The 22,103-nt window shown below is 47.3% G+C and overlaps 1 protein-coding gene across 1 annotated transcript; it reads left to right on the forward strand.

The window, feature by feature from the left end:
• The first annotated feature begins 3,276 nt into the window (after nucleotides 1–3,276).
• SOX14 (SRY-box transcription factor 14) lies at nucleotides 3,277–3,999 on the forward strand. The gene has a single exon (XM_054595131.1). It carries the CDS (start codon nucleotides 3,277–3,279, stop codon nucleotides 3,997–3,999), a length of 723 nt encoding a protein of 240 aa, XP_054451106.1.
• The last annotated feature ends 18,104 nt before the right edge of the window (nucleotides 4,000–22,103 follow it).

Here is a 22,103-nt window from a genome sequence, read left to right on the forward strand (position 1 = left end):
CCCCAGGGGCCTTCTCTCCAGGATTTCTGCCTCCTTGCCTAGGCCTGGCAGGGAGACAGAGCTCAGAGAGATGCACAGCGCAAAAGAAGGTAGAAGCATGGGCTGAAGACAGCACCAGGTCAGACCCCGGGTTCATGGGAATTCTAAGGAGTCCTGAAGAAACCCATCTCCAACTAGCTCTATGTCAGGGGTGCATGAGGCTGCGCTGTTGATTTAGGAGACGCCATGAAGCCAGGCCCGACCCGGCCCGGATTTCCCTCTCAGCGCTGAGTTCAAGTCTCAAGGCCAAGGAGGGCAGGGGGATGCTGGTGCCCGCCAGGGTCAATGCATTCTGACCCAGGTACCCTGGGGCTGCGGAACCCTAGGAAGTCAGGCTGTGCCCAGCGGCGCAATAACTGCCACCCCACAATTTCAAGCCCTTAGTACTGATCTGCTCCAGACTCTTGAACGGAGAGCTAGAGTTGACTGCGAGATGTTTAGAGAGAAGCCCGGCAATAGGAGGAAGAATTGAGAAACTGAAGGACGGTCTGCAGAGCTGTCTCAGGGCAATCCGAAAGAGGTGCCTGGAAGCTGGGAAGAGAGAAAGGGTCTGCGATCCTGTTCCAGATCCCGTCTTTGAGCAGTTTCCAAGAGGTTGGTTTGCATTAACCCAAACCTCTGTGTGTGGGTTTAGTGTTCCCTGAGGGATCCAGCGCGAGAGTTTTGCGGTTCCCCGCCGATGCTAGACCTCTCTGCGGGTATGAGAATTTCTGTCATTCCTTCCCAGCACTGCCCAGATTTCCGGTTCGAACTCGAATCTCCTGACCCCTGGACCTTTTGATCCAGGCTCTGAGAACTAGGCTCATTCTGCAGGCTAGTTCCACTTAGGTAAGAGTTGCCTGTGACTCTTGGAAACCCTCCCGGGACTGGGCTGAAAAGTGCTTCCACTTTCTGGTTCCCCAAGCCAAATGAAACTTGCAGAGAAAACAGGGGTAGAGGGCAGGATGGAGGTCAGGACTGGGGCTGAGAGAAAGATAAAGACCGTGCACGCGCTCGCGAGCCCACGCGGAGGTGGAGCCCTTGGTGCGAGGTGTAGGAGTACGCTGAAGGAGGCCAGGGTCCGATCAGAGCCTGGGTCAATCAAGAACAAGCAGGGCAATCAGCTTTCCAACGCGGCTTATCTGCGTGGCTGGTTTCGACGGCTCCAACAGTCTCGTTGTGAGTTCAGCGTTTAGCTGCAGCACCAGCAAATCCGAAGTGGCGCCGTGTAAGGTAGAAGAAAAAAAAATTAGGATGTTCAAATCCTGTGGGTCACCACTTCCCACTGGAGTCACTTTTTGCAGATTACTTAGCCTTTCTCAACCTTAGTTTCCTAATCTGTAAAATGGGCATAGCGTCCACCTCTCTGAAGAGCGCGCTAATAAGAGAAACGCCACGCGTCTTTCTAAGTATAAGGAGAAGCAAAGACTTCACCTCAAACTTGACACACTATATGCTAAAGAAAAACCCTCTCTCCCAGCCTCCTCGTCCTCTGCCTGGTTCTCCCCCACCCCCAACCCCTCCAAGCGCGCGGAGCGGTGCACGTTTCTGGTCGGTCCTCCCGAGAGAGGCTGGTGCAAAAGCCAATAAGCCTGGAACACACGCAGGTCCTGCTGGACCCGGGACAATGGTTTCCATTTAATAAATATTTCCCCCAAGGGCATTTCACATCGGGCAGGCAATTATTCAAAGGAAACATGCGTGCAGGTCTGCTCTGCGGGTTATTTCGTCCTTTTTACCCGAAAATGCTCATCTGACTCAAGAAATGAGTCTCGCGTTCTCCCTGGTTGGGAAGAGGCACCCAGGGACCAACCAGCCCTGGGTGCGGATACAGCCTGAGACTCTGCTCTAAGGCCGCTGCAGTAGGGGCAACTGGAAAGCCCCACACACTCCCTGCTACGCACCTGCTAGCCTCCAGGCTGCCTTTCCTGTGTTGGGAGATGTGGAGGGAAAGTTGGAGGTTTAAAAACACTAAATAAGAATAACAAAAATAGGATTCGTGATGGAAATCTCATTCCCGCCCCCTCCAAGGAAGTGATGAGCAGATCGCAGTGTTCTTCAATGCTCACCGGCCCGGGTTGAGACCTCTGCACTGCAGGACTCGAGGCCTTCAGGCAGCGTCTGGGAAGGCACCGCGGAGCTAGCCCGGGGCCCAGCGCTGAGTCCGGGCGCCGCACCCCGGGGGCAGGGGTGGAGGCGGCGCCGCAGGGACATCGCGTGAGACCGCAGCCCAAGAACTGCCGAGGGCATGGCGCGAAAAGTTTATTTCGCTTTTTAACCCGAGTTTGATGTATTCTTTTTCTCTTCCAAAGATCTTTGACAGGGGGCGGGGAGGGGGTAAAGTGCTGTCCTGGCATTTCGTGACGATGCTGCTCTATTTATCCACATGCGCTCCCTGCTCGCTCCCTTTGCTACCTCCTCCCCGGGTCTTTGTATTCCAAGCTTTAATTCTCTTTTGCAAACCGGGAAAGACAACAGACACAAAGAGTTTTATTTGTTGACAGTGCCAGAAACAACGCGGAATCCAAGTCCCCAGTCTTGAGCTGGCCGCCGTCTTCTCTGCACCTCAGTCTCTCCCTCATACCTCTCCCCGCCCCCACCAGTCGCGCTCCCTCTTGCCTTGGCGGGCGCGCTGGCAGGTGCGCCCCCTCGCCTTCTCTGCCGCTGATTGGAGCCGAGGTTGGGGAGTCGCCGCCCCACGCTTATGTCAGAGTGCGTGCCGTCCCGGCCCACCTCGCCTTTGAACTTCGCCGCTTTTGGCTCTTGTTCACCAGCCTCCCCGCATTCTCAGCCAGGTGCTGCGCTAGGCAAGGCAGCTCCGGGAAAGCCACGGGTGGGGGGAGGGAGCCACGGCCGTAGACACAAGAGAGAAGAGAACTAGAGAAAGCAAAAGTGGAAAGGGGGAGAAGGAGGAGCTTCTTGCCCTCACCAGCAAATTACCTGGCCATATAATCCCAGAGACTCCGGTATTTGCGCCCCAGCGAGTGTCGGCAGCCCCCACGGCCGGCCACCCTCTCCTCCCCCACCCTTCCTGTCCCCACTCGCCCCTCGGGGCCTGCCTGGGTGCGAAGACTGGCATGATCAGCTGAACTTTGCGAGGTTAGCGCTTCTCTCTGGCTTCCCCTCAGCAGTGCGGAGGCGAGGGGAGCGCAGAGTTCCGGCTCAGGACAGACAGACAGGCAGACAGACAACCGCGTCCAGCTTGCCTGCAGAACCCCTGCAGCACTCCCCACCCCCACCCGCCTAGCCTCCGGGACCATGTCCAAACCTTCAGACCACATCAAGCGGCCCATGAACGCCTTCATGGTATGGTCCCGAGGCCAGAGGCGCAAGATGGCCCAGGAAAACCCCAAGATGCACAACTCAGAAATCAGCAAACGCCTAGGCGCCGAATGGAAGCTTCTGTCGGAGGCAGAGAAGCGGCCCTATATCGACGAAGCTAAGCGGCTCCGCGCGCAGCACATGAAAGAGCACCCCGACTACAAATACCGGCCGCGGCGAAAGCCCAAGAACCTGCTTAAGAAGGACAGGTATGTCTTCCCCTTGCCCTACCTGGGCGACACGGACCCGCTCAAGGCGGCCGGCCTGCCCGTGGGGGCCTCCGACGGCCTCCTGAGCGCGCCCGAGAAAGCCCGGGCCTTCTTGCCGCCCGCCTCGGCGCCCTACTCCCTGCTGGACCCCGCGCAGTTTAGCTCGAGCGCCATCCAGAAGATGGGCGAAGTGCCCCACACCTTGGCCACCGGCGCGCTGCCCTACGCATCCACCCTGGGTTACCAGAACGGCGCCTTCGGCAGCCTCGGCTGCCCCAGCCAGCACACGCACACGCACCCGTCCCCCACCAACCCGGGCTACGTGGTGCCCTGTAACTGTACCGCCTGGTCTGCCTCCACCCTGCAGCCCCCTGTCGCCTACATCCTCTTCCCGGGCATGACCAAGACTGGCATAGACCCTTATTCGTCAGCCCACGCCACGGCCATGTAACCCCCGGCCGGGCCCGCCAGACCTGGAGGGCGGCCTGGAATCGGGGTTTGCACCCCATCCTCTGCGCCTGGCCGGGGCCTGCAGACGCCTCGGGGCCATCCCTGCTGCGCTGCCCTTTACCCAACCCCAGACTCTGCCTCTCTCTTCCAAGGGGATGGTAGGGGCGTCCTGCCGCACCCAAGGCGCAGACAGGTGCCAGAAACTTGGGAACGTTATGACCGCTATACAGTTGCCCCTTCCCCAACTGTCCCAAATCAAATCTCCAACTGTACCTTTGGACAAAAAAAAGCAGGCAGTTTGCTTTATTTATGTCCTATTCTCTCTCCTCTGATGGGCTTTGGACTCCAGAACTCTCAGATCCTGGTATTATATCTAGAATATGCATATATTTTTTTCTTTTGCACCCCGAAGAAAAGAGTTAGCTCTGTGTTTTGCCATCAGACACAACACAACTAGGTGCCATTTGCTCTTCATGTGTGGGGGAAAGGCTTAAAAGTTTAAAACTACAGAAAGGGAAACATTTCTATTTAAAATCATGTTATGATAGTGTTTGCTTTTTTAAAGATAAAAGAACCCACATCGTTATTTACTTTGTATAAAGCAGTGCTCCTAGAGACCTAAGTTTACTTTTAGACAGAATGTCAGGTTATGAAGTCAGGAAGTAGAAAGTGAACAAAAATTAAAAGAATAAAAACATCCTAAATGGTCATAAATGTTTTGACAATGTCTTGGAAATGGATTTTATCTCTTTATTCTGTTCATTTGTTGAACAAAGACGTTTTGAATAAAGACAATCTGTCATTGCAAAAAGTAACCTTTGATGTGCATAAAATCTGAAGTCAGAAGGCCAGGTCTGGGGTGGGGGGCAGGTCGCTGGGAGACTGAGCGTACACAGAGCAACTCAAGCACTGGCGATTGTCGGCTGGCCTGCGTTGGCCAGCGTGATGGTCTTCGGGGACAGGGTGCAAACGGGACTCGAGTCTGCAATTTGTCCCAATCATATCCTCTGGATCTGCTTTTTGCCTTTAGAAGCTGGCCAAAGGTGTCTCTCCCTAGGATGTCACTCCATCCCTAACGTTCTTCACAAAGTGGTCAGACCACTTCGAGGAGCGAATGAGCTAAGACAAAGGCCGATCCAGACCTCTGAGACCTGGGTGCGTTTTCATTTTTAAAACCAAATTCCAAAGGAACAGAGAGACTCGCAAGTCGGCTGGGAACCAGTTGCGCCTAGAGCACCGCATCCTGCGATGTGTGTTTAAGTTCAATGATTAGGGGAAGACTGGCGGAATCCACTTTTTTTAAAAAGGTGTTTGAAAACGCTGCTGCTGGCTCTTTTGGGGATTTGGGACTCGACACTGGTTCCTAAGTTAAAAAATAAAAGCCTAAGCAATGCAGTGGGAGCCTATTTACTAAGACCCTGCAGGAGCAAAGGAAAAAAGGAAGGTGACAGTGACACAGTCATTATCATAAAAGTCATAACTCTGTTGCCCTCGTTGTTTAACCAAAAAGGAAAAGAACCCTTTTCTTTCCCCGCTGGGTGAAAGTTAACTTGAACATTGCTGTTTTTTATGGGGAAAAGGACCTTCTGATACCTTTCAGCAAAACTCTTTGGAACTTGTTCTCCAAATCCAAGGGTCCTCCTCCAGCCCCCGTCTTCCCACATTCTCATTCCCAAAGTTGTGCTCACGCAAATGTTTTTGTTTTTGTTTTTTGTTTGTTTGTTAGGTCCGGTGCTTTTCCCATTGGCTTTGGTTTGGTGCGGGATGGGGGTGGGGGCATCCTAGCCGCGCGTCTGCGTCTGCTTTCTGCCGCTGCTGTGGGATTTGTGCGCTTGCCTCTGCCGTTTCCAAAGGAGCCAGTGGCTGAAGTGCAAGGGAAACGCTGTCAACAGACACCAAAGCCGAAACCCAAGGATTAGCATATTGTCCTCAAAACAATTAGAAGTGTTTGAGGTGTTATTTGGAGCCTATTCATCCGAGCCCCTTTGTCAAAGGGGGATTTTCATTATTAAAAAAAAAAGAAAGTTAGCAGTTGTCCATCTGGCTGAGCTGAATAGCAAAGTGATCCGTGTTGTATATGCTTTTCTCATTAAGAGCTCTTTTGAGACCGATGTTAGAATTAAATGGTATAACAAAATTAACATACACGGGCGCTGAATAGGAGGGGACGCCTATAAATAATAGATAGATAAATAAATGAGCGATCAGGAGAAGGTAAACAAAGGCGGGCTGGGAGACTTGTAGGGGGGAGGCCAGGCAGGCTCTGCCACGCTTATTTAGCATCACAAAACCCTCTTACAAATCGAGACAATTAGGAAGTGACTTGCCTCTGGTGGCCATCCGGTCCGGGGGCTCGGGGAGCTTAGGGAAGGCCCTCCTCCCCTCCTCCCTCTAGGAAGCCCAGGAGACCTAGGGTGGAGGTGCTGCGGTTTTGCTGTCTGATATAACCCCAACTGACAGTGCTGTCAGCAGCTCTGATCTCCCTCATAGCTCAGTGTCCCTTAACATATTCTAAGATGAAGCTTACAGGGGTGTGGGTGTCTCCCCGCAGAGCCCAGTGCTTCAGCGCCCCGGATGAACAGAGTGCCGGAGCCCGGGAGGAACCCAGAGCACTCGGCCCAACAAGGGCACCCAGCCGACCCCGAGGCAGGCTTAGGCTGGGAAGGGGCATCAGGTGGGTGCTAGTGGGAAAAGCTTCGGGAGGCGGCGCAAGCTGGAAAACTAAAACCAGGGTTCTAATTTGTGCCTGGACTTGGGGACTTTGAAGGGAGCTGCAGAAAATCAGGGTGCACTGTAGCAGGGAGGTATTCGTGTGCCCAAGGCTGGGCAACTGAGACTTCTTTCCAGCCAGGAGAGAGTAGGAGACCCAGCGTAGGTTCCGGGACCTAACGCCGCGGACCTGGCTCTGGCCGTTTCTGTCTAGCACATCTCAACTCCTTCCTTCCCAGTCGGGCTTTGTCCTGCTGTCTTCCCTCGATAAGGCTGCCCACCGCCCCCCCCCCGACCCCTCCCCCCGCCTCGGCCCCGAAGGGCCAGCCTCCTGTGCCCGGGAGCCGCAGAGCCTTCGCCAAGGTGCGCGGCGGCGACTCGCCCCAACAAACAGCCCAAATCCTGGTCGTCAAGCCGATGACAGGGGCCTATTACTGACTTTGAAGTCAGGCGCAGACAAAAAGAAATCCCCTGGAGGGTGTGTGCAGGGAGGTATGGGAGGGGGGGAAGCCGTCCCTGTCAAACCTGTTTGCTCACAACTGTCTCTTTCTTTCAAGAAAATCATTAAAGCAAACCTGTAGGGGGAGAGGATGCCCCGCCCGCCCAGAGTCGAGGAGAGCCGCTTCTCCTCAGCGCGCGACGCTCAACCCAGAGCAGCCAAGAGTCCCCTTCGACAGACTCGGCGTGGTCGGGAGAACACGAACTCCCGCTGCGCACCAGGTGCCGGGGACCCTGCAGGAGGCGACTCTGTTCACCCCTCTGCCCTTGGCGCGCATCCCGCAGCCAGGGGTCCCGGACTTCTGCCCGCGCCCTTGGCCTGCCTAGGGGGGGCCTAAGCCTCCCGCCTACGGGGGCAGTTGTTTCAAGGGGACACACAAAAAATAACCTAAAAACGTGCCGCTCTTGCCTCCAGTCTCTCCTTTTCTGGGTACTTTCCGGGAAGACCGAGACCCGTCCAACGCGCTGCTCGGGATGGCAGCGGGCGGCGCGGGCGCCGCAGGGACAGAGTTGCTTGAGTTTTTAGTTAGGTTTTCTTTCTTAAACCTTGGCAACCATTAACTCAGGGGCACAATGGCCACATCTTCTGGTAGAGGTGGGATCATTGCCCCTCTTCCACTGCTGGCCTTTTACCTAAAGCCTCTGCAGCTTTTCATGCGCTTCCCCAAATTTGGATCTTACTCCGAAAACCTTTTATTTCCTTCCAGTTTCCGGTTTTCCATTTAAATATCAATGTCGTTAGAACCACTAACTTGATGGATGGGAAAGACCAGCTACTTAGACTAAATCCTACTGAGGTGTGAGTGACTCACATCTGAGACCCCCTTAACATTTGCATTTTAAAACAGGATCTAGATAACCTTCAGGAATCTCCAGTCGTCTAAAGATGGTTGATATTTCAGTCAGGGTAGGCCCCAGGGGACTTTCATTACACCGCACTATCTAAGGAGGTCCCTCCAGTGTGGGCAGCTTCTCTGGAGATCTGTGACTGCCAGGACCTGGAAAACTTGGCAAGCAAATGTGCCAGCACTGCCCTGGAGGACTCTTGTTTCCTTCGGCTCCTCCCCAGCTCAGGCCTTGTTACCATTGTTCCAGCGGACAATGAATTTCAAATCATTTGAATTTGAATATCACGTAATTCACAAGATTCCTGTTAAGAACTCTCATCTCTTTATTTGCTGAGTGGATTGTGCGTGTGTGTGAGTGTGAAAGGGGCAGAAAGACAGGGGCAGAAGGGGCCCATTAGATTTGGGTGTAGGAGATTCCCGGGTGGGTGCTTCCTGCCTCTACCCCCAGCGCGCCCCCCTGGCCTCTGGCCGTGCCCTGGCCTCAGAGACCCTCGCAGACCCAGCTTTGGGAGTGATACTTAGGCTGGTTTCCTTCCTGGTGCTATGCGGACGGGCCTTGTCCTGGGACGCGTTTGTACTGAGCCGCTACTGAATAATTATGAAAATAATGAAACTGGGGGCGAATTGGGGCCACTAGAAATCCTGGGGTGTCGACACAACCGGAGACTCGAAGCCGCCCCTGCCTAACCCCGGCTGTGCGCGCCAGGGGCCCACTGCTTGGTTGTGTCTGCCCTGGCACTGGGAAGGGAACTGAAGGCAAAAAGAGGCAGCCTCGGTACCCACTCCTCTCTCAGCCCCCGGCCCTGCGTCCCGCTGAGCCGTCACCTACGTACTACTGGCCAGTCCCTGGGGCCAGGTTGCGGGAGCACTGCTCGTGGGAAGCAGGAAGGGCTACGGCCAGGACATTCTTGGGCGGCCTCCACAAGTTCTCCATCCTCCTCCCTCACATTCCAGCGCTGAATATCCCCTCACTCTCACAAGTCCCCAAGAGTTCTGTCGGAGTTGGGGAAGGGAGCAGGTGTCCAGGCCAGAGAGACCTAAAGCAGTCCCCAAGTTTTCTCTTTCCTGCACAAAGTGACGGAATCGCGCTACTTTGGCTGTCAGTGGCCATTTCCAAACTTTTTCCTTCTTGGGTCGGGGAAGAGAAGCAATTCAAATGAGACCCATGCCTTCGGGACACGGATGGAAGGGACTTCAGAAAAACACTGCCACCCGGCTAGGCCGCATTCGGCCGGGCGCAGGGAGGAAACTGACGACCAGAGCCGACGGATGCGTGCCGGACGACCCTCCCCACGAGGCCGTGCGGGGACCCCTTTCGGCTTCCAGGGGACCCCCTTTGACCCTGCCTGAAAGCTGCTCCCTGCTCGAGAGCTCAGCCTCTCCTGGACGCCTTCCGTCCCGGCCGCACCTCTAAACCCCGGCTCTGCGAGCGCTGGAAAGGCGTTGAAAAAGAGGGAAAGTGGGTGAGAGGTACGCGCTGGGCACCGCGGGCGAAGCGGGCACCGCGCACCCGCCTGGCTGGCGGAGGGCGGAGAGCCGGGAATCCCAAGAGCCGCGGAGCCGCTCCCGACTTGCGGTAGCCCGGCCAAGGCCCCGCGGGTTCTCCGGACGCCCCGCCCGGGACCAAGGGAGGAGGTAGAGGGGAGGGAGGGAGCCGGCGGCCGAGAAGCGAGCCGCTGGTCCCCGTTCGCCCAGCACCCCCCGTGGTGCGGCGAGTCAATGGGATTTGCACACTCGAGGTGTAACAGCATTACTGCATTAATTACCATTTCCATTTCACGTCCAGATTGTTTACTTATCTGCGGGAAACATATGTCGGGAGAAGTTCACATTCCGGATTCTGCTCCGCTGCCCAAGGTGCAATTCCGAGGAGGCGGCGAGGGGGAGGGGAGGGCTTCAGATTTTTTATTACACCCTCTAGCCTTATCTGCCGCTGTAAATTATGAGGATCCTCCATTGAGCGGCATATGGAGATTATATACTTTTTTGAATATCGTTTCCCAAAGCCTGCAGATTTTCACTTTGAAATGAAACAATCCTCTACCGGCTCCCCCGGGGCCGGGAGCCTGCCGTGCTTACCCGCGCGGCCCGTGGGACCCTTTCTGTCGGGTCCGGCACAACCCTACGTCCCCCGGGGCAGCGGCCAACGGCCAGTGGAGCCCTATTTCCCACGGTCTGAAATAATCTATCGGGTAAAACCCATCCATCAGAGGTGTTTGAGAACCAAGGCGGCACCCCTGCCCTGTTTTCAGCACCTCACCGCGGACTTCTGCGCGGTTTGCGTTTCTTTATCATTTTGTGTGCCCGCATAGACGCGAGCCCACTTCTGCCCTCTTCCTACGCTGGGAGACTCCAGACCAGCGCGGGCTGAGCTGTGGGCTCCTGCCCACAGCAGCCTGCCTCGCCCTCACGCACCTCAAAGTTTCCCATGCTCATTGGTCTTGGAACAGCCAATTTTGGCTTCTTTGTTTGGGGAGCGGTAGAAGTGGCGGGGAAGGTGCCCACGCTGGAGACCGCTTATTGTGAGCCCCGAACGGAAATACCGTGCGCAAGGCCACTGCCTCCCTGCTCCGGGATAAGCAGGACCCACCAGGGCAGCGCGGACGGAATCCCATCTTTCTTATCTCTCCGAGACCCTTTTCAGGCTGAGATCAGAGAGGGAGGGAAAAGGAAGAGAGAATCATTGTTCTTCTTCTTCTTCTTCTTTTTTTTTTTTTTTAATTTAATATACCAAGCCACCCGTTCAGGTCATTTATATGCCTAATTTAGTGATGAAAGTCAATAAGCAGAATCACAGGATTCTCCCCTCATTTTATTTCTTTTGACCACATTTTCCCACAGTAATTGAGAAAACAGTAAAATGTATGTGTCCTTTTTTATCCGTTCAACGCTTAGTCCGCAATGCAAATGTAATAGGTATGCGTCTGTAATGTAGTTTGTTTGCTTTTCTAAGGAGGTAAGGGAAATATGCCCTTTATGCCATTATTTTTCATCTCTTTGGGTTTTGCAGGATTACACACACTCCACATGTAGACACCCACTCTTCTCCCCCCAAATTCAGAAATTTCCGTGAAATGCCTGTTTTTAATGATTGTAAATATCCCTTGGGAAACCTCTTGTGATGTTATAGCAAAAACAATTAAATGACAAAACAATGAAATTAAGGCAAAGAAAAGGTAAGATGGTAAGACGGAAGAATAGGGAAATAAACAGATTTATTCCATTAAGTATTGTTTTGGGATTTCTAATTTTTGCAAGACTTCTAAGAAAATTGTGAGGTGTCACTTCTCTCTTCTGGATCTATCTGTAATTGAATCTAGGTCACTATTCTAAAGCAAGAAAAGTCTGCTTCCCACTTTCCTACATCAGGCTGAAATTTGGGGGAGGGACAAGGGTCTTGCAATTTCATTTAAAATGTAATGGTGGATGAACTGATAAGCAAATAGGGAAAAAAAGAGTCTGCTTAAAAGAAAAAAAAAAGGCATGGTTTTAATATGCTCCAGATGGGGAGAAAATGATTTACATGAGAGTTTATTTCCTCTTTACTGATATGAAAGAATTACAGATACAAAACCCACTGATCTATAGAATAAAAAAAGAAAAGAAATGTTATTTTCCTGTAAAGGTGTCAGTTCATTTATATTCATTTAACCATCCATCCATCAACTCACTTTCTCACTCCTTGCACATTCTCTCTGGCTCCGTTAAACCTTCTCCTACCAATACACTTTGCTAGAATATGCAATGAAGTTTCATTTCTTAAAATAATTTGAGATTGAGATGAAATAGGTAAAAAAAAAAAAGGAAGGTTTTGTTGTTTTTAAGTATCCCTGGTAATTTAACATTATGATTTTAGGGCAAAATTTTAACCATACTCACTTTCTTTCTTGCTGCAGTTTGAGAACATATAGCATACCTAAAAGATTATATGCAGAGGATATGCAATTATTTTTCCATAAAGTATGCATGCAAAAGAAAGACATTTATCAGTTGAAAACCTTTCTGTAATATAGAAGCAGAAACAAAGGAGGAATCCTTATGTATAGTCAGATGTCAGGTCAATAATGCATTGTTTCATTGAAATAGCTCTTATGGGTATGAACAAGTTCACATTTCCCTGAGGATTTTCTGCTCAGTCAAGGTATGAGCACTATCAACTCCTTTGTGTTAAAAGTTGCTAGGTCTAAATAATTGTGTACATATATCAAGAATGAAATGAGAGGTGCTCTCATTTGGGGACTTCCATATGGAGATTACTTAAGATTAGGTTTTAATTTTCTTGAGATAAAAGATGATGACCAGAATAGCAGACACTTTTTCCATATTTACTCAAATAAAGGAATAAGGTAGTGTTGGCCCCTGTTTTAATGTCATCCAAATGAATGATTGGAGACCTACAGACCTAAGCAAGGACAAGACCAGCCATCAACATCTGATGATGGTTTCCACAAGTAAAAAAAGCAGAAAATGTATTCCCATAGGATGGAGCTTCTCTAGATTGAAGACTAATTCTTTTTCCTTTCTTATTCATTCCTCTCTTCATGTTTAGTTTTCTTTTATAAAATGTGAACACAGCTGTTAGATCAGAAATTTCCTTTGTAGGTCTTCATAAATTATCAACATCATTCTTTGTCATTGTAGTTTCTTCTTGGCCTCTCTTCTGTGGTAATGCATTGTCTCACTCATCTAATTTATAATCAAACAAATTGAGTATGAGGCCGAAGGAGTAACAGTTTGACCAGAAGCTGAAATGTCTCATGTACATTTCTTACCTCAAACTCTACAGACTATTTGGAGTGAGTGTTTATGATATAAATCAACTGGATGAGAAGACACCTGGAAGACATTTTAGAATTTCTCTTTACCATTGCCTTTTCCCTTTCTGGGTTCTCTGGAGTGTTTGTGATTTACACCTAATAAGAAGAATCTGTTTGCTTTGGGTTGCCTTTGAGAACAGAATTGAGAAGAAAAAAGGCTGAAGGCCAGAAGGTGTATCATCTGTAGAAGAGGTGAGCTGAACTTTTCTCTGTCCAAATATACTTGTGGTTTTCAATGAGCTGTTTAAGAATTTGTATAAATAGGTTACACCCTGAGCTAATGTAAGCACAAACAAGGTGTAAGTACAAACAACTCCCTATCAGCTGCTGTGGCAGCTCCACCTTGTTATCATAGACTTGGCAAAACTCAAAGTATAGCACACAACTATAGCAGTGTTCATAGCCAACTTCTAAGGTAGAGAGGATTGGAATCAGATAGATCATTCTGCTGTCAAATTAACATAACAACCTTACCTCCTTTGCAGATGATTGAAGATGCTCCAACATTTCTTGAAAACATAGTTTACAATAAACAGGTAAAATGAGTGATAATGAAGGTGGGTGTGGAATTTTTATTTTAGGAAGAGAAATTCCAAAAGCAAATCTGAGGCCAAGTCTTATGGTTAGGTTTCTCTCAGCCACAGCCCTGTCCTTCTGCAGGTGGCCTCTTCTGGAGCTCTCCTAGCATATCAAGACTGCCTGTCCCTTCCTCTCCCATGTCAACTCTTAAAGGACATTCTACAGGGACACTTTGGTCTTGTCTTCCTTTTTCTTTTTTAATGGAAACAAATTAGATTATCTCTACTATCCATCAACGTGCAATTGTGATGGACATCTGAATCACCAAGCCCATTGAGAGAAGAAGTCCTCTTTCCCTTATGAGATAATCTGGAGGCAAAGAGATAAATTTGATTTGTCACAGACTATTGTCAAAAAGAAAATTACTATTAGGATTTCACCCTTTTTAGTTGGAGAGGGCTCAAAGGTAAGAAAAACTCAGAAAAGAAAAAAATTCTTTGCATTGAGACCAAAAGGAATATGTATTACTTTCTGTTTTCTGGTCATCCTCTGAATTTCATGATTCAATTTACTTTTCTGAATGGGCAGCTAATTGCCACTACCCAGGGAACCCAGATCCCTTATGCTAAGATTCCATAGCACTGTCAGTGAAACAGTGGGGAAGGCATAATGAAGGGAGTGGTGTACCACCACTGATTAGTCATGAAAGTCCTCATAATTGGACTTTAGTCCCCTACTATCGGTGTCAAGTACATTCATGTACTCTTGTCTTTGGCAGCTTCAAAAGCTCTGACTGTCTTACTAGGAGAAATCCGTGATATTGAAAGACACAAAATCTGGAGAATGATCCAAAAAGCCTGAAAGACTCCCAGAGCCCAGTGGAGCTGTTTCCTGTCATGAAAACTGAAGTCTGAGCACCGAACCTCAGACCATTCATCTACTCAAGTCACTGGTTTACATGCACAAAAAGAAATCAGGAAACTCATATTTTACTCTAAGTGGTATTGACTGTATCTGGATTGGTGGATGCAAATGGTTAGGAGTCCATTAGATGCAAATGAGGTAAAATTTTGCTTTCTTTGAAATCAGTGACTGAGAGCAAAGCCATGTTTAGGTACCATTTCAGGTAGTGAATTAAATGAGATTCCTTTTTATTTTAGTAACTGTGATTTGAGGATATGTTTTAATTTAATGTATATTTCTTTCCAGGACTCTGAAGATTTGTCTTCACCTTCCCTGCAGAAATGTACTCTGCAATAAGAGAAAGTCACAATTGTTAATTAGATGGATGTTAACTGATCCCTCTGTGCAAAGAAGTGTGCGAGGTGCCTTAGGTACTACATCTTGTTAAATTCTTCCCTAAGCTCCAGGAGGTGAGTACTGCTATTATCCCCATTTCACATGGAAGAAAACTGAGGCCCAGAAATATTAAGTGACTCATCCAAGGGCTTACAGTCCTCACAATAAAACTGCTATACCCATGTTCACTAACTGCCCACTACTGTGTGTAAAGTCATTCACTCACTGGAGGTGAGGGAGAGAGAGAACAGAGGACCCAGAGAATTTACAGCTTGGGACAAGACCAAGGGAGAGGAGAAAACATAAAGTTTCAGGGTAAAGTGAAGTAGTTGCAACACCTCCCCTTTCTCAGATAGATGCACAGAGTATTCAGAATCTAAACCAATTAATATCTCCTGTCACTGTGGATGGAGTCTTCTTACTAGTTCACTGTGGATGGAGCCCTCTAACTGGTTGAGCATACACTGGTTCAGCCTTATTGGCCAAAGTTTTACTGGCTGGTTCTAAGTCTTAGAGACACAGCCAGGGATCAGGACAACACCAAACTAATCCTGAATCGTCACAGATTTGGAGAACATTCACAGATGCAGGTTTCCTGAAGAACCAACCAGATGAGCCATTTCCAGACTCATTTCATGAATGCTCACGCCACAGGGCCTCCTATGCCAGGGAGCTTAGCAATTGAAGGTATAATGTATTGAGAAGGGAAAGAAGAAATATTTCCCCAAATCCTGTTTTTTCATTCTCCTACCCCTGGTCAGATTTAGTAAATCTGTTACCCTTATTGTCCCCCTGAGTTCTTCAGTCAAATTCTTTAAATCTGCCCAGCCTCTGTGTCTTTGCCTTTAAGATGGAAACAATAGTTTTTGCTTGCTCATCCCACAGTGATTGCTTGCATATCAGCCACGGTGTACCAAGTGGCTTTGCATTACCTGGCTAATAATAGTTTGCATTCGTCACATCTTTCTGGGAAAATAAAAGTTTGATCGTAATATTTAAGGCAATATAGGAACATTCCAAAGCCTGTCATTCTCCCAGTCCCTACTTTATGTACAACTGTTGAAGAGCTGCTCAAAAATATACTCCTTTACCCCTAGCTTTAGAATCCACCCTCAGCCCTGGCTGGTGTGGCTCAGTGGATTGAGCACTGGCTTGTGAACCAAGGGGTCACAGTTTGATTCCCACTCAGGGCACATGCCCGGGTTGTGGGCCAAGAGGCAGCCCATCGATGTTTCTCTCACACATTGATGTTTCTCTACCTCTCTTCCTCTCTCCCTTCCACTCTCTCTAGAAATGAATAAATAAAATCTTTTTAAAAAATCCACCCTCAGTTGGAATACAGATGATTTCTCTTTAAGTCACATTCAAAAGAAGAAGGAGGAGGGGGAGAGGGAGAAGAAAAAGAATGTTATGAAGTCAGAGGAGGGAGTCCACACAGAAATGAGGGGCAAAACTTGTGAGCAAGATTTGATAATAATTTTTTAAATATATAAAAATTTTAAAAGGAGATTTGAAATGCTAATGACCTTACTAAGACTTTTATTCATGAACTGCAATTGATGACATGATCACTTGTGCACATTAATTTTATACCTAAAGATTGAAAACCAGTGGAATGCTTGTGTTGGGCAGGTTTCTCAATAACATTGCTGGGAAGCCCTGATGGATGCTGGGAGGTCAATGGAGAGGGTGCCAAGGAGAAGGCTATGTGCTGGTCCTGGTCCCTGCCTTTTGATAAGGGATAGGAGGTCAGAGTTGGCCAAGTTTTCTTCTTTCAGATATCACCATCACAATTTTGGTCACATCCGAGAAGGCAGAGTTCTTTCAAAAAGCAATGCTGGGAAAAATAGAAGGCAGCAGGAAAAGAAGAAAACCAAGCATGAAATGGATTGACTCTGTAAAAGAAGCCATGGCATGAGTCTACAGGAGCTGAGCAGGGCTGTTGAGGACACAGGAAGCATCACTCATTCATAGGGTTGTCAGGAGTCGGAGCTGACTCAAGGTCATGTAACATACATACTTTACATATATTTTTAAGTTGACTCATTTTCTTTCACTTTAGCCTCATTTTATATGAACCATGAGTCTATTGAGGTAGGGGTTTTGGTTTGGTTTTGTTTTTTGAATGCTAATTGAAACTTTAAAATTTCCCCTCTAACAGTAATAACATCCCAAGTCACACAATTTGGGAAACACTGATCTAGAGTGCTCATTTTACCATGGAGGAAATGAAGAAGGATCACAGGAGTAAAGTGATTTATCAAAATTCACACAGCCTGACAACAGAAAAGGTTAGTCTATAGCCTGAGTCTTTCAGACATTGGCCCAGCAACCTTTCCATCTATTTCTCTCGTTTTTCTTAGATACTAAAAGAAAGGATAGGCAATTTGTACTTTCTCTTTTTTAATTGAACTTATTGGGGTAACATTGGTTCATAAGATCATACAGGTTCCAAGTGTACAACTCAACAAAACACCATCTACACATTGTATCATGTGCCCACCATCCAAGCAAATTTCCTTTCTGATCCCATTACTCCTGCCCCTTTGCCGACCTCACCCCCCCACCTTTTCCTCTGCCTATCACCACACTGTCGTCTGTGTCTGTGTGATGTTTGCATGTATGTTTTGCTTAATCTTTTCATCTTCTTTCATTTATCCACCCCATCATTTCCCCTCTGACAGGTCTCAGTCTGTTCTTTGTATCAATGAGTCTGTTTCTATTTTGTTCATCAGATTCAACATATAACTGAGATCATGTAGTATTTGTCTTTCTCTGACTGGCTTATTTCACTTAGCATAGTAATTTCTAGGTCCATCCATGCTGTTGCAAAAGGTAAGATTTCTTTTTTTTTTAACAGCCAAGTAGTATTCCACTGTGTAAATGTACCACAGCTTTTTTTATTCACTCATCTACTGATGGGCACTTGGGCTGTTTTCAGATCTTGGTTATTGTAAATAATGCTGCAATGAATATATTCTTTTGAATTAGTGTTTTGGGTTTCTTTGGATATATTCCCAGAAGTGGAATTGTTGGGTCCTAAGGCAGTTCTTTTTTTTAAATTTTTTGAGGTAACTCCATACTGCTTTCTACAGTGGTTACACCAATCTGCATCCCTACCAATCCCCACCAAAGATGATAGCCATTCTTATAGGTGTGTGGTGAACCCGTTCAGTGGGTTCCCTTTTCATTTTGTTGATGGTTTGTTTTGCTGAATTAGCACTTTCTCTTGGGGGGGGAAGGTATGAAGACTGACCATATTTTCTTAGAAAGTTTAAATGCTCTCTTGGTAGGCCCTCATCTCCCTATTCAGAATGTCTTCATTCTTTTAATTATATTGTACAAAACCTAATACATTTTCACAGGAGTTGGGGGGCAGGGACTAGGACAAAGGGCTGGCTCTATGGGAAGGAGGGATCTGAATGGGCTTTGACAGCCAGGGACTGCCCAACCTCTAAGAAGGTCGGGTGGTCAGGACATGGCAGAAATGGAACGAAAAGGCCACTAACCATAAGCATCCCAGCCTTGGGCAGTCAGCAGTGTCTCTGTGCCTCCTAAAAATGCAGCAAGTCAGGGAATGCCCTCTCCTGAGTCAGCAGGGGTCCTGCCCAACTGCCTGACTTCTCCAGATATGTTTTAACTAGGAACACCTGTGGTCCTAGAAGACTGAATTCTTAATCTGTGGCCTTGCAAAGTCTGATATTTTTTCCAAAATCATGTGGCCTTGTATTCTTGTATTTGTCACTCTCAGCACAGATTCCAAAGTAAAAGTTAAAAAGACAAAACAAAACAAAAACAGTGAAGCAGTTTAGCCCCATGGAAGAAAAAAGTACCTAACAAATCAAGTATTTTGTTGCAGATTGGTACTGGTTTTCTATTTTTCTTTTCTTTTTCTTTTTTTTGGGGGGGCGGGGGGGTGTCTGACATCTTCTTATATACTACTCTTTTTCCTTCCACCACATTTATCATTCGGAATTACTTCATAGCTTTAAAACTTCTGCTGTAATGACTGCATGTTTAACAAACCCCCCAGCAGAGTTAAAAGTTAACTCACTCTCCTAGCAGGCTTTCGACACCTTGTTTGTAGGTATTATCTCTATTTTACAGAAGAAACTGGGGTTGTCAGAAGTTAAAAGACCGCTTACAGTCACAGAGCCAATAGGAAGAGGACCTAAAACTCAGATCTTTTCCCTTCCAGCTTGGGGCTCTTGCTATCATCCTATCATCAACCTGCAAATGCATCCCCTGTGTCTCTTTCTTCAAGTCAACCCATGCTTTCTGCAGACTCCTTGGGTCCTTCATCAGTCTTACCGCTGCAGCAATAGCCCATTCGTTAGGACTCTTCTGCCTTGCATTTGTTTTGTCTTTTGGGTTTTTTCCAGACATCAGATTATCATTTTGGTTAATGACTTAGGTGTTAGAATCAGATCCTTGAGACCTGAACCTGAACTCTGCTGCTCTGTAGCTGTGTGGGCTTTCCACATAGACATAGACACAGTACCATCTTCACAATACTGTCTTGAGGACATTACAGTTGTAAAGTGCTTAGTACTATGCCCCACACTTAATGTGTTAGCCATTATTTTGGATTTATTATTTGTATTATTTTACTTTTTAAAAATCTTTTTTATTCATATTTTTTACAGTGACTGAGAATATCAGCTGAGAGTTGTTCTGCCCATCTCTGCAACGTGACATCATACTTATTTTTAAAATGACACAAAGAGCATCTCCAGCCTTTTCCCACTTCCCATATGGCTACAGTTTGTCTTGTCCATCATTATACAGGTTATTTCTTTTTTCTCATAGCACAACTGTGCGTGGGGCATAAATGTACAGTTTAGGAATTTTTAAGTTGACAAATTTTACTTGTTTCCTCCAGTTATATCGAAAAGAAAAAAAAAATCTCTCTGTTCAGAAACAACCTCTTTCGTAGTCAGGATTTGGAAGTGGCAAGGGGGATTTCAGTGGGTTTCATAGTTCCAAGGTCAGAGACAACATTATCCATCTCCTCCTGCTCTCCATCCAGCATTTCCCTGCCTCCTGAATTTCTCACAGTCCTTTCCGGTCACGGCATCGCTGGAGGCTCCACGCCTTCTTTCTGTGCTCTGAGTCTTTTCTTCCAGAGCCAGCATCTGGGAATCTGACCCGTCCATAACCTTCTCTTTTCTCCATCTCACTGTAGTCTCCCCTCCTTCTCTTTACCTCCTAGTCCAGCTTCCTCCTCTTCTCTTCCCTCTACACCTTTATTCATTCAACCCATAGTTATGGAGTGCGAGTCATATTTAAGCACTTTGGGCACTAAAGATCCAAAGGGGGATGAGGCCAGCCCCTGCAGAACAGTTTTCCCTTTAGTGATATGAATGGATATAATTCTTGAAATCGCCTGTACTTAATTTAGTTCTGTCTAGTTTTTTGCCACTTATTACCTGTATCATGATAGCTTATTTACTATATCTTTCAGGGTTGGTTTAGTCGTCAGTTAAAAAGGGAACTAGACTAGCAGTCCCAACACTTTGCCACAGATGTATTGTAAGAATTAAATGAGATAACATGCATGGTGCTCAGCCAGGTGCCTGGCACATATGAAATGCCCAGGAAATATACAAATTGTTATGTTATTGTTAAACTGTCTCAACATGGCAGAAACCAATGGGGTGGACTACTTTATGAATTCAGACTTTTTCTTCTCTCTTTTTTCTTTCCTATGATATTTAAGCAAGAAAGCCTTGAATATTTTTCAAGTCAGTTATCTAGTCACTGCTTATACAATCTAGAGTCACTTGATAGTCCGTCTATGCTTTGTATTTACCCCGTAAAATGTCAGAATATTAACTAAAGTAAAGGGGTTAGTCTACATTTTCAGGGGCAGCAGAATTTCAACTCAGGTAGAATGGGAAACAAGTGTAAATTCTAAATCTGTCGTTTGTGTGGACCTGGGATCTTAGGAGTTCAGAGCTGAGAGAAACCTGTGAGAGCTTTGAAGTCAGCCTCACATTTTTATATAAAGACAGTCAAGGACCAGGGAGGCCAAGCTGCCCTGACCAAGGTCACAAAAGGAGGCCATGGCAGAGCAAGCTCTTTTGATGCCCACCTCTTTGTGAGCTCCACTTCACTATGCTGCCAGGACAATGGGTGAAAAATGAAAAAATATAGTCACTGTAGGCCATTTTGTGCCTGTACATAGACAGAGGCTTCTGCTGGAATGTCCTATCAGATTTCATGATGGACAAGCAGATGCAAGCTCATATCATAATGGCCACTCTTACTACTCATAACTCAGAATAATAATTGCCTGCACACTGGCTGCCTATTCTGTGCCAGTGACTTTGTATTTATCCTCTCACCTCATCCTCAGCCCACCCTCCAGGGTAGATGTTATTCTGCCCTGAGGAAATTAAAGCTCAAGGAGGCTGAATATTGCCATGGTTTTAAGAGACTCAGATTGCTACTGAGATCTGTGTGTCTTCAGTGAACGTGAGCTTTGCTCTTTGTCCTCCTGCTTGATCTGTGCTCAGAACTGTCTTCCTGGGAAAGTGATAAAGAGAGAGGTGCAAAATGTGCAGGAAAAGGACCAGAGGGAGAGGATAAGGAATTTCTGGAGAACCAATAGAAGAAGGCTTCCTGGGGGAAGGAAGACTGTAAAGAGCTGAGAGAACTGCAGGGAGACTGTGGGCTGACATGGGAATCTAGTCATCATCACATAGATCCGTGATCCTTGATCACTGCTTGTTAGAAATGCAAATTCTCAGCCCCTGCCCAGATTACTGGGTCAGAAATTTGGGAATAGTTCCCAGCAATCTGGGTTTTAACAAAGCCTCTAGGTGCCTCAGAAGTATGTGAAAATTTGAGATCTACTCTTCTAGACCAGTGCTTTTCAAACTTTAATGTACATAAAAATTACCTGAAGATGGGGTTGCCCAATTTAGCAAATAAAAACACAAGTATATTTGTGGGACATACTTATACTAAAACACTTTTTATTGTTTATCTGAAATTAAAATTTAACTGGGCCTCCCACATTTTATCTCCAACTCTGCCTAAGTATCTTTTTAAACTGCAGCCTCTGGTTCAGTAGGTCTGAGGTGAAGCCTGAGATTCTGCATTTCTAACAAGCTCCCAGGTAATGCCAGAACTGCCAAACTACACTGATAGCAAGGATGTAGAGCTGCTTGTTAAATGCACATTCTTGGGCCCTCTCTCAACCTATTGAATCAGAATGTCCAAGGAAGATATCAATTTGGAATATTGTAACCAAGGGACCATGTGCTCTGAGTCACAAATATCCCATCTACAAACTTTGGGGAGACATTCTCTAAGTTTACATCTTACACATACATTAACTCCATACACGCAATAGTTAGTACAGATGACCCAAGAATAAGGTGGCTCTACTGAGAGGAGGGGTGGGGTAG

The sequence above is a fragment of the Pteronotus mesoamericanus genome, unplaced genomic scaffold (assembly GCF_021234165.1).
Source record: "Pteronotus mesoamericanus isolate MK-2021 breed Mesoamerican mustached bat unplaced genomic scaffold, CSHL_Meso_final scaffold_54, whole genome shotgun sequence".
NCBI classification, from domain to species: Eukaryota; Metazoa; Chordata; class Mammalia; order Chiroptera; family Mormoopidae; genus Pteronotus; species Pteronotus mesoamericanus.

What these genes read in the sequence shown, in the direction of transcription:
- SOX14 (XM_054595131.1), top strand. Translation starts at nt 3,277, where the DNA reads ATGTCCAAACCTTCAGACCACATCAAGCGGCCCATGAACGCCTTCATG.